Source organism: Ictidomys tridecemlineatus, chromosome 7 (assembly GCF_052094955.1).
Source record: "Ictidomys tridecemlineatus isolate mIctTri1 chromosome 7, mIctTri1.hap1, whole genome shotgun sequence".
Taxonomy (NCBI): domain Eukaryota; kingdom Metazoa; phylum Chordata; class Mammalia; order Rodentia; family Sciuridae; genus Ictidomys; species Ictidomys tridecemlineatus.
The window spans coordinates 109768753-109780856 of NC_135483.1; the positions used below are offsets into that span (position 1 = coordinate 109768753).

Below are 12104 nucleotides of genomic sequence, written 5' to 3' on the forward strand. Positions count from 1 at the left end.
GCTAGCTTTGAACTTGTGATCTTCCAGTCTCAGCCTCCTGAGCTACTGGGATTATAGGTGTGTGCCACCACACCTGGGCATATCTGCCATTTGAAACCACCCAATCTGCTGTTCTTTGATATGGCAGTCCTAGGGAACTAATAAACCACCTATCTTGCATTAGCATTTAGGCTCCATGATGTGATGCTTCATAAAAATACTGTGGTGATTTAATAATGGCCAAACCAGCACAAGGACTTGGGTTACCTGTAATTCAGTCCACAGTCCCACCAAATACTAGACATGCTTAGTTCATTTCCTCCAAAGAAGTTTGGACTGAAGCACAAGTTTATCTCTGAGAAGAAAAGCCAGCTGCCTTTTGTACCACACTAGTCAAGGTAAACCATTGCCCTTGAGAGCAAATCCTTGAGCTGCTATAGGAGATAAGGAGAACTGGGGTGGGTCTGAGAACAGCCATAGTGTAGAAGAAAAGTGACAGGAATCTAGGAGTCTGCAATTGTGGGAGGGAAGAAGGGTGCTAGTGATATCTTGAGAGCATCAGGTAACCAGGGTGGGTATTTTTTTTCCCCAAACTACAGTTGTGTTGTTTTTTGTTTGTTTGTTTGTTTGTTTTTTGTTTTCCTCAGAGGCTCAGTCTTTGGAGCCCAAGGTAAGGGCTAAAGCAATGGAAGCTCTCACCTAAAGGTGGTGGTGGCTCTCAGGATTTGGGAATTGTTAGGAGAACATTGGAATAAATGAGGCTCCATTCCTGTTTCATAGGGCCCAGAGTGGGGAGAAATGATTTTCCCTCAGCACTAAGTAATCACAGACAGGAGAGAGTATGAGCCTCGACGATTGCTATTCAAGTCTAAGAGTTAGCTATTTTAAAATGCTTCCCTTAAAGCAGAGAGAATGTTGGTTTTTAAAGTCTTTCTGAAACCTGGCAGGACCACCTGCCTGTAATCCCTCTTGGGAAAAATAAAGAATGGAATTTTCCCTCCAGGGAAGTGATTTTGTGCCTACAAGGTGTCCAAGCATGTTACGACGGCAGCAAGTGATCTTCTTGTTATTTCTACTGACTTGTCAGCATGAGCTGGAGATCGCCTCATTCTCCCTTTCTATCCTGTGATCCTGCTTGAGTTTCTTCAGAATCACTGAGGGGCAAAAACTAAATGTAGTTTTGAATTCTACAGAGTCCGGGGTGCACAGGCTCATGCATTAGACATTGCAAAACTCTGGAATGTCAACAGTCTCCAACTTCATGTTTTAATCCCTCCTCTAAAGAAACGCTGAGTCCACTGGCAGAAATCTAAGACATTCAATCATTTCTTATTTTTATACACTTTTAAAGTGCATATATATGCATATATGTTTATATTTACATGCATTTTTAATATATATGTGTATATATTCTATTATGTTTAAACTTATATTTACAAAGAAATGTGGAGGATATGAGTGGGGAGGGGGGGAGAAAAATACCAGCAAGAAAATAAATGGAGAAAGTTGGAGATCTTTGAAATCATTCCATTTTTTCCTAGTCATCACGTTGTTCTTTTGGTATGTTCTTTTTGTTCATGGTTAAAAAAAAATAGTAGAAAGGAATGGGAAAGTAGGAAATGTTTTATTACCTAAGAGATTAGTTACTATAACAATTATCTATGTGTGACTGTCAGACACCCTTCAATCAGGCATCATCTGAGGTTCGTGGCTGTCAGCTATTTGGAAGTCACTAGAAAATCAGCCCATGGTCACTGGCTTCCTGGTCTTTCATCAAGTTAGTGACAGGCAGACATAAGGAGCAGTCCTCGGCAGGTCAGCGCTTGTTGAATGATGACAGGACACCTTTCAGAGGAATTAAAATTGGATCAGATTTTGTTTTTATTACTTCATCTTTGAGACAGTCCTAGAATGTTATAATTAGAGAAATCTGAAAGAGAATTAGCCTTAAAAATGCTGCTGGGTAAAGTGCACGTGGATGTGATGCATTTGTAAATGCATACTTGAAACCCAACACCCTTGCCACTCTCAAATTCTATAAAGAGAAACTTCTAAAAAGGAATTTGAGAGCTGAAGGTATAGTTCAGTGGTAGGATGCTTGCCTAGCATGTAGAAGGCCCTAGGTTTTATCCCCAGGACTGTGAAAGACAGAGAAAGAGAAAGAGCCAGAGAGAAGTTAGGGAGAGAAGTTAGGGAGAGAGGGAGGGAGGGAGGGAGGAAAGAAGGAAGGAAAGAAAGAAGGAAGGAGAGAGATAGGAAATTTGGTAGAGGTTTCTCTATGTGACATCACAATAGATACATGCTTATGTGGTAGGGCTTGAAGGATTTCTTTCTCCTCTAATATAGTATCCTCCTTAATCATAGCACCTAAGAACCTGAAAATTCCATAGGAAAAGGCATTTTGAAACAAAGAAGGGATGACTATTGTTGAAGTCTTATTGTCTCAAACAAATTAATTTAGGTAATGCACTAAAATCCATACCATGACATGTCCTAGATCATATATAATAATAAAGGGGAAAATCTCCATTTTCCATCCTTACTGGTAGATGGGCTCTACCTTTAATGAGAGGCATATAAAATCATCTTGCTTTATCACAAATAATATGCATGCCAAGTTACAGTTTTTTCATTATCTTCCGAGTCTGTGTGCTGGGACTCGCTGCAGGCTGTGCACTCTTATTCTAAGCATTGAGAATTCTCATATGGACTTTACCCTATCAGTACTGCTGCTGCTTTTCTGTGTTCACCACAGACTGGAAACCAATAATGATACTGTAACATGCTATGCCTGCAGAAATGGTGGTGGATATCTAAAGATTTGGAATCCAAGATTCAGTCGGCTTAGAATCTTTGACTCAGTTGTTTTCCTTGTCCGGAGCCACAAGAGACAAAGAGCAAATGGAATGTTTAAGATGGAATAAGCTTCTGTCATCTGTTTAATCTGCCGGATATTCCTTCAAGCCTGTCCCACTGGAGCCAGTGCAGAGATATAGTGTTGCCCACAGACAGCTCTGTGGAAGCTTACCAGGACACTTCTGGACTAAAAACAAAGCAGAAATATAGTTCTCAGACCTGGATGCCCCCTCTCGAGCTTTCTTTCATTGTTCCAAGGCTCCAATTAAAAAACATTGACCCCTCTTCTGCCATCTGTTCTTCTTCCCTTTTCTCTTCCCAGCCCATTATTCACTCTGCAAATTATCTCCAGTAGAATGATACATGTTTACCGCAAGTCTTGAGGCCATAGAAAAATAGAAAATTCTACCAACATTTGTTTTGCCAGAGGTGAGCTGAATTTCTGGTTAGGGAGTGATTATTTTAACTCTCTCTGCTCAGTGTCTCAAATTCCACTATTCATTCTCTTTAGCTTTAGGTTAACAAAGTAATCCCTGATACCATTTGGGTTCACTCTGTGGAGTGGAGCTAAAGCACAACATATACAGCAGCCAATTTTGATCCTTTTTTTATGACAGGAAAGACCTCTGCTGTGTTTCATACCCATCCATATAATCAGTAAGGTACCTTTGGGGAAACAATGCAGTCTAGCCTTGGTTTTCCCATATATAAAATGGGATAGTAACTTAAAAATAGTTTTGAGGATTTATTAAGTTAGGGTACTATAAGAACAGTGTCTATCCCAGTTTTGATAGAAGCTATTCCCTTTTTCCTAGAGTATGTGCTCTGTGAAGATTAGATGTGCTTTCCGTTCTTCCTGATCTGCACATGATAGTTAACATTTATTGAACCATACTACTTGATTAAAATGGAATTCAGTAAATGAAGTGAGTGCTTGGCTGGCCCAGCCACTGTGGACTTGGTTGTTGTATATCTTTCAGAACAAAACACCTGGGGGATGCCTGATGTCTATTGCAAGCATGAATGCCAATGCATGATTAAAGTTAAGTAATAAAAAGAGATTCCAAGGTTCTGTTTTATGCTGAGCTTGTGCTGTGATTTGATCCTAGTTAGAGTCAGGACAAGGGCAACACAAATGAAAGACTAAAAAAGAATTTATTGACTGAGGCGATGTAATCTATAGATTTATGGCAAGATGGATGCAGTGTGATTTATAGAGGAAAGCTGCACATGGCCCTCAATGGCATTAAGTTCCAGGAATAGGACACCCAGAATCCCTCAGTAGTGACAGCTAAGTTTCTGTGCTCAACTCTGAGTTGGTTGTCAAAACAGTTTAAATCATGAGGACTATACCATGACTTTCTCAAAGATAAAAACCAAACAAGCACAAACGTATGATGATAAATAAGCATCAGATAGTTTTACCTGTGATAACACAGACCATTCAGATTGTATGACAACAGAAGCTTGGAGTTCACTGAAATTTCATGTTTACCAAATATAGTTTACATCCCTCTATGTCCCTTACTTCTCTTCTTGAGATGGCCTAATAAGGCAGCTGAGCCTTTTAGTTTTACTTTGTCTAGTTAATGATGTAGACTCAGAGACATGAAGGAGGGAAATTTCGAAATTTTTTTTTTTTTCAATTGCCCCTGAGCTTGACATTTCCAATGTCAGGAGAATATGGTCACTGATTGACTCAAAGATGCCTTAATATTCCTAGATGGTCCTTAAAGTGAGAGTCTAAGAGTCTCTTTCAAAGCGAGGATATGGGTTACCCCAGAGCAGGAGAACTCAAATAAAATACTTACAACTGTTTATCTCCCAGCCCTGTACTATTCTAAGCAAGCTCATCTTCCTCGTCCTGAAGCCACATCCATTATATAACAATCTGTGTTGTGTAAGTCTTTCTCTGACTATACTTGTTTTGTAACCTTCCGATCTCATTTCTCATAGTGGCAAAACTGTGAGGCAGCGTGCCTGGCTTTGTTACTTCTCATGGCCCCTAAGTTGTCCTCCTTTGCCTTGTGGGAAGGATGGTAGAGCACCTCTCATTTTGGGAATTCTATGTTCTCTTCTTATCAAAGATCTCTTATTTTCTTTACTTACTCCAGGTTATATGAATGATAATCTCATAAAATATTATTTATGCAACAGATTGGATTTGTGAAACAAAAACAAAGGAAATTAAAGGAATTCAACTGGTTGGTTGAATTTGGAGTACAAATAATGGAAGATGATATATGAGCTCTCCAGGAAGTAGAAGTAGGTTTTAAAAGTGACATCTCATGGCCGGCCATGGTGGCATATGCCTGTAATCCTAGCAGCTAGGGAGGTTGAGGCTGGAGAATTGTGAGTTCAAAGCCAACTTCAGCAACTTAGTGAGGCCCTAGGCCACTTAATGAGACCTTGTCTGAAAATAAAATATAAAAATAGGCTATGGATATGGCACTGTAATTAAGCACCCCTGGGTTCAATCTCTGATAATAAATAGATAGATAAATAAAAGTGACAAATTATGAGGGCCAGAGATTAAAAGCCTAGACTAGAGGATTTTATCTGGTTCTCGGTCATTCTTTTTTAGTCATTCTTTTTTGTTTTTGTTTTTAATGTAAATTTGTTTCCATTATTAAAAAAACAAATATTTTATATAAAAACAAAGCATAACTGATAGCTATGGTTTCTTATACAAAATTGAAAGGCCTATTAACTGAAAGTCTGTGTATTCTTGGACTATACTCAATGGAAGCTGGATAACAGCATTTTAGAACAAACTCTAGACTTTGTCACTGTCTTAGGTTTTTAGAGGGTTCCTTACCCTCAGCATGTTCCTGCTTAACTGCTATTGATGTTAAGTTTGTGACTGAAGATCCTTAAGGATTTAAATGTAAGGTCCACTTATGTCCTCAATATGGTCTTTGGCTGGTGGATTTGAGGACCTAGGCTTACCATATATATTCTCTAAAACTGATAATAATCCAGAGACTCATGTTCAGTCAGGATGGAGAAGGAGTTCCAAAGAGATGCTGTCTTTACGGGCCAGACTGATGCGGAAATCTCAGTGAAGACATACATGGATGTCTCAAAGTAAGAAGCCCTGAACAATCAGGCACCAGAGATAGGCAGAAGTGTAGATGATTTTTCAGCTTCCTGCAGACTATCAAGAGATAAAAAAAAAAAAAAAGCAAAAACAAAGTGTGGATTAATCTGTGATAAGGTCATTTTTATAAGTCTCCATTTATTTTGCTGGTTTATGAAAACCTGTGGATATACCCTATTTATTATTTCACTTGATATATGTGGCCTCTCCAATTTCTAGGTTGTAAACTCATGGAAGACAGATTTCTGCTCTAAATTGTTTCATTTTCTTTTTCTCCTTTCAACTTCTTATTCCTCCGCATCCCATAAAAATTAAAACACATCAAGATAACATATGCTTTAGAGCTCTAAGTATTTATATAAAAGTCTCATCTCTCACATAACAGCTGCTTCTTTCCATTGTGGGTTAAGAGCGGATTCCTGTGAAATTTGTTTCCTTTTTCCTTTTAGGATTTAGAACGAGGCAGCGCCATGTCCTCATGGAATCCACAGGGCCTGCAGGACATTGCCCTCATTTGATGGAATCTGTTCCTTGTGAAGATCCAATGTGTTATCAATGGGTGGCATTAGAAGGGATCTGTATCCCTGATCATGGAAAATGTGGCTTGGGACATCGCATCCTGAAGGCCGTCTGTCAGGATGACCGAGGTATGATCCAATGACGCACTAGAGGTTTTGTGACATCAGTCGGAGGACACATTGCCACTCTCCAAAAGTCATTTGCTGGAGGAAGAGAAGCACATCTTTTTCTTTGCTTGAATATTCTTGGTTCAGTCAAGGGACACATTATTGACAAAGGAGATGACAGTCACTTTCTATGTGTCCATGTGCTTCAGAACATAAAAGTACCACTTGACTATGCCTAAGTGCAATGCAGTGGACTCTAAACTCAGTGGACTCTAATGAGCTCCTCTCTAAGAGTTGTCTGGGGTTTTCAGTTTCCCAAAACAGATACAAAACAGGAAACTCTTAGGTCGTCTTCAACTTAGTAATACAAAACAAGTTTTATTTTCTTGTTTTTAGGCCCATATATATTATGTCCTTATATTATTGACAAGTACTTCCTTATAAAGATTCCATGTTAAAAAGAAAAAAAATAGTAAGTGAAATCTTTCCATTTTCATAGCATTAGAGCAGAATCAGTTCTAGACATTTCTAAAGAACCATTTTTAAGTATAAATTGTATAGACTTAGAAATCTATTAATAATGATGTCTTTCTGTGATCAGTAAGCTTCTGAAGGTACAATCCTCGTTAGGAGTTAAGGGGGATTTTAAAATATGTGAGTCACATGGCAATGAGAAAAGTGACATTTAAAATCTATCCTAGAGATTAAAAAATATTCAGTCTCTTCACAAGGATCTAGGATATTGAGTATGTATGTCTACTAATCAGCTCTGCCATAAGATGCCCCCTTTGTAATGTTCTTGGTGTGCAGGATGAAGTGTTTTGTTTTATAGAGTGAAATAATCCATAGAAGAGAAGGAAATTGCATAATGGATTCCGACTGTGTATCAGCATCCACTCAGGGTCGACTTATAGTGCAGTATTTTCTTTTGTCTTTCTCTTTTCCTCTTTCCCCTTTCTTTTGTCCACTGTTTCTTTCTTTCTTCTTTCTTTTAAATCACAAGAATAATTAGGCAAATATACATTTTTTTATCAAATGTTTTAATTGGTTACCTCCAGATTCCAGATGGTGTTTTAATTAAATAGAAGGTGACAACAGACTGTAATAGCTACAGTAAATAGTAAAAAACTAATAGTGTCTGCTTCTAATATTACCAAATAATGTTTTAATTGTGGTAACATATGTGCAGCTTAATAACCTAGGCAAATGAGATCACCTTTGTGTTGTTTTTCTTTGTATTATACTGTGATTTGTAATAAGAAATTCATATTTTGGTATTTATTCCTGCTTCCTGGCACAATGATTCTAAATCTTTGCTATTTCTTGAGCAATAGGGATGTATGTTTTAATATTTGGTCTTTGATCCTGGTTTTCTTGGGATTTCTTTAGGTGATAAGAGTGTCTTTTATCCTAATGAGATGGTACTTGGTTGACTCTTGGGGGAATGGTCATCTGAAAGACCAAGCCATGACTTGGAACTTTCAGCTCTACCCTGTGTCCTCTAGGAAAAGGAGAGGGGCTGGAGATTGAGCTTCCATAGGTAATGAAGTCTCCATAAAAATCTCTCAACTATGGGGCTCAGATTTTTCCAGATTTCCAAGCATGAGTTACAGGAAGGGTGATGTACTCAGACCAGGCTAAGAAGCTCCATATTCTTTCCCCAGTACCTTGCCCTTTCCATCTCTTTCTTTTGGCTGTTCATCTGCATCCTTGGTAATGTTCTCTATAGTAAGCCTGCAATGTAAGTAAGGTATTTCTGTGAGTTTTGTCACCAATCTGGGCAAATTATGGGGTCCAACAGAAGGGCTGTAGGAATCCTGATTTATAACTCATCTGTCAAAAGCATAGGTGACTGCCTAGGGCTTTTGATTGCCATCTGAATCTGGGGTAGTCTTGGGGGAAGGAGCTCATTACTTGTTGACTTCGGTGCTATCTCCAAGTAGACAATGTGAAAATCAAAGTGAATTGTCGGACACACCTGCTATGGCAAGGTTTCTTGGAGTGGGGAAAACCTCACACATCTGCTCACAGACATCTTCCGTGTTGAGTGTGGTGTCAGATGTGAAGTGTTAGAGGTTTCAGATCTGGCTCCAGAGTCACACAGGTTGGAATTTTAACTCTGCTACTCACCTGCTGGATGGTATCAGGGAAATTATTCAATTTGCAGCAGCATCCTTCCCTTCAGTTGTCAAGAGGAGATGATAAAAGCTACCTCTTACTGTCAAGATTGTGAGAGTTAAATTCATTACACAAAAGTGATTAGTAAATTACCTGGCACAAAAGCATTGAAAATCAGCTTATAATGCACGGTTATTATTACATTTTGTCCTGTGGAAATTGTTCAAAGAACATTTTTTTCTAAAATGAAAACAATATTGAAATTTTGAATAACCACTTTTTTCTCCCATTCTCCAGCTGAGAAAATAAAAGGTCCTGAGTTTGGTTGGGACCCAGTGCCCACAATGATGCTGTGCTGTGTAATAGCAGGTGTGGAAATTGGTCATGTATCTTATGTTCATAGGTAGGTCTTTCTTTTGCAGTATGTGCTGCACCCTCTTCAATAGTTTTAGAGGTATCAACTTTACCATGTTACTGCAGATTAAGAGCTTTTTTGCTTATTGTGAAATGATTAATTTTTGGTGTTTACACATGCTTTCCCCTTCTGGGGAGAAGTAGGAATTAATGCTGGTTCATATAAGCTCTATGATGTTTTGTAGTTTTAAATACCTGAAGACTCCTTCATTGTTTGGGATACTGGGCACCTGATAGCTGAAGCCAACTTGTGTCCAGGGAGAAATTGAAATGAGCTCTGTTGTACTTTTTTTGAATAAGCTTCTGTGTGATTCTGAATGATTGATGATGGAGGTTTGCAGAGAAGTCCTTATCTGAATCCACATGTTTTTACGGTGTTTGCAAAGTTACAAGGATTAACAGAAATTTTCATGCTCATTTAAATGCCTGGAGAAAAATAGGTAGTTTCCTGTGATTTCTTTCTTCTTGTAACATTTTATACTATTCTCAGGATTGGACAGGGGAGAATAGGGGAATGGGAATGGGACACACAGTAGAATGAATTGGACAGAACTTCCCTGTATTCATGTATGAATACATGACCAGTATAACTCTACATCATGTACAACCACAAGAATGGGGAGTTATATTCCATATATGCAGGATATGTCAAAATATATTCTACTGTCATGTATAACTAAAAATAAAAATTAAAAAAAATAATTTTGAGATGAGCGTGTGTACGCACGTGCACACACACACACACACACACACACACACACACAAAGAATACTGTTGCCAGTTTGCCAGTGACTTCAATGTGACATAGATTATATATTTTTGAAGTTTACAAGCTAATGAGCTGAACAAACTTCTGGAGAAGAGAATGCATTTCACTGGTGGCAAGAGGAGAATCCAAGAAGACACTGGAAGGAGTTCTACAGAAGAGTGATCATAGTTGTGTAGAAAACTCCTGGTTCCTCAGTCTGAATGGGACTTGATATTTTGTTGGGATGCTGAAAGTTTTTCTCTGTATATTCAGGATACCTGAAGTGAGTTCATATGGATAAGTATAAAAGTGGAGAGCAAGCAAGTCATTCTTGCAAATTCTGATAGGCCTCAAGTCTGATAAAATCTAATATAAATTTTGGAATTACTTTTAATCAAATATAAGATGATTTATTTTGGCCTTAGCCATTTAGTTCTGAATAAATTCTGAAGTAAATGATCTATGAAATAATTGGCAAACTCAGGATGATGAAAAGAAAACTATCACTACCTAGGTTAGTTCTATAGCTTATCTATTGTAAATTGAGCTGCTGTAAATATTGATATGGCAGTGTCACTATAGTATGGTGATTTTAAGTCCTTTGGGTATAGACCAAGGAGTGGGATAGCTGGGTCAAATGGTGGTTCCATTCCAAGTTTACTGAGGAATCTCTGTACTGCTTTCCAGAAAGGTTGCACCAGTTTGCATTCCCGCCAACATCCTCGCCAACATTTATTGTTGCTTGTGTTCTTGATAATTTCCATTCTGACTGGAGTGAGGCGAAATCTCAGTGTGGTTTTAATTTGCATTTCTCTACCTGCTAGAAATGGTGAACATTTTTTCACACATTTGTTGACCATTTATATTTCTTCTTCTCTGAAGTGCCTGTTCAGTTCCTTTGCCTATTTATTGATTGGGTTATTTTATTTTTGGGTATTAAGTTTTTCAGTTCTTTGTATATCTTTGAGATTAATGCTCTGAGGTGCAGGTGGCAAAGATTTTCTCCTCTTCTGTTGGTTCTGTCTTCACAGTCTTGATTGTCTCCTTTATTGTGAAGAAATTTTTAGTTTTATTCCATATCATTTATTGATTCTTGAGTTTACTCCTTGCACTTTAGGAGTCTGGTTGAGGAATTTGGTTCCTAAGCTGACATAATGAAGAGTTGGGCTTACTTGTTCCTCTGGTAGGCACTGAGTCTCTGGTTTAATGCCTAAGTCCTTGATCCACTTGAGTTGAGTTTTGTGCAAAGTGAGGATTGGTGTTGGTTATTCTTTGAAGGTCTGGTAGAACTTGGCTGAGAATCCATCTGGTCCTTGGTTTTTCTTTGTTGATAGGATTTTGATGGCATCTTCAATTTTGTTGCTTGAAATTGATCTGTTTAAATTTTTATGTTCTTCTGATTCAATTTGGACTAAATTTAATGTTTCTAGATATTTGTAAATGTCTTCAACATTTTCTATTTCATTAGAGTATAAATTTTCAAAGTAGTTTCTGATTATCATCTATATTTCAGTAGTATCCATGGTGATATTTCCTTTTTAATCACAAATTTTAGTAATTTGAGTTTTTTTTCCATCTTCATTAGCTTGGCTATGGGTTTATCAATTTTATTTATTTATTAAGGAAGCAACTTTTTGTTTCATTGATTCTTGATTTTTGTATGTGTTTCAATTTCATTGATTTTTGCTCTAATTTTTATTATTACCTCTCTTCAACTGCCTTTGGTTTGATTTGCTCTTTTTTCTACAGCTTTGAGATGTAATGTTAGGTTATTTATTTTTTGTCTCTCTATTCTTTTGATGAATGAGCTCAATGCAATGAACTATCCTTTTAGCACTGCCTTTACAGTGTCCCAGAGATTTTGATATATTGTATTGCTATTCTTATTTACCTCTAAATAGCTTTTTATTTCATCTGTTATTTATTCTCCTATCCATTCTTCATTAAATAGCATACTATTTCATACCAAGTTGTGTCTTCATACATGTACTTTGGATAGTAATGATCATCACATTCCACCATCATTAATTACCCCATTCCCCCTCCTTTCCCTTCCAACCCCTTTGCCCTATCTATAGTTCATCTATTCCTCCCATGTTCTGCTCCCTATCCCACTATGAATCAGCCTCCTTATATCAAAGAAAACATTCAGCATTTGTTTTTTTAGGATTGACTAACTTCACTTAGCATTATCTTCTCTAACTCTATCCATTTACCTGCAAATGCCATGATTTTATCGCTGGGTAGCATTCCATTATGTATA

The 12104-nt window shown here is 37.7% G+C and overlaps 1 protein-coding gene across 7 annotated transcripts in view; it reads left to right on the forward strand.

Annotated features, from left to right (window-relative positions):
* Window positions 1-12104, forward strand: part of Thsd7b (thrombospondin type 1 domain containing 7B) — an 809752-nt gene that overhangs the window by 350535 nt on the left and 447113 nt on the right. For 6 of the 7 annotated variants that reach the window (XM_078017320.1, XM_005315833.4, XM_078017322.1 and 3 more), the window contains one exon: window positions 6385-6582. The exons of the other annotated variant lie outside the window; for it this stretch is intronic. In XM_078017320.1, the coding sequence (XP_077873446.1) occupies window positions 6385-6582 (198 nt within the window). The remainder of the gene's footprint in view (window positions 1-6384; window positions 6583-12104) is intronic. 7 annotated transcript variants of the gene reach the window in all.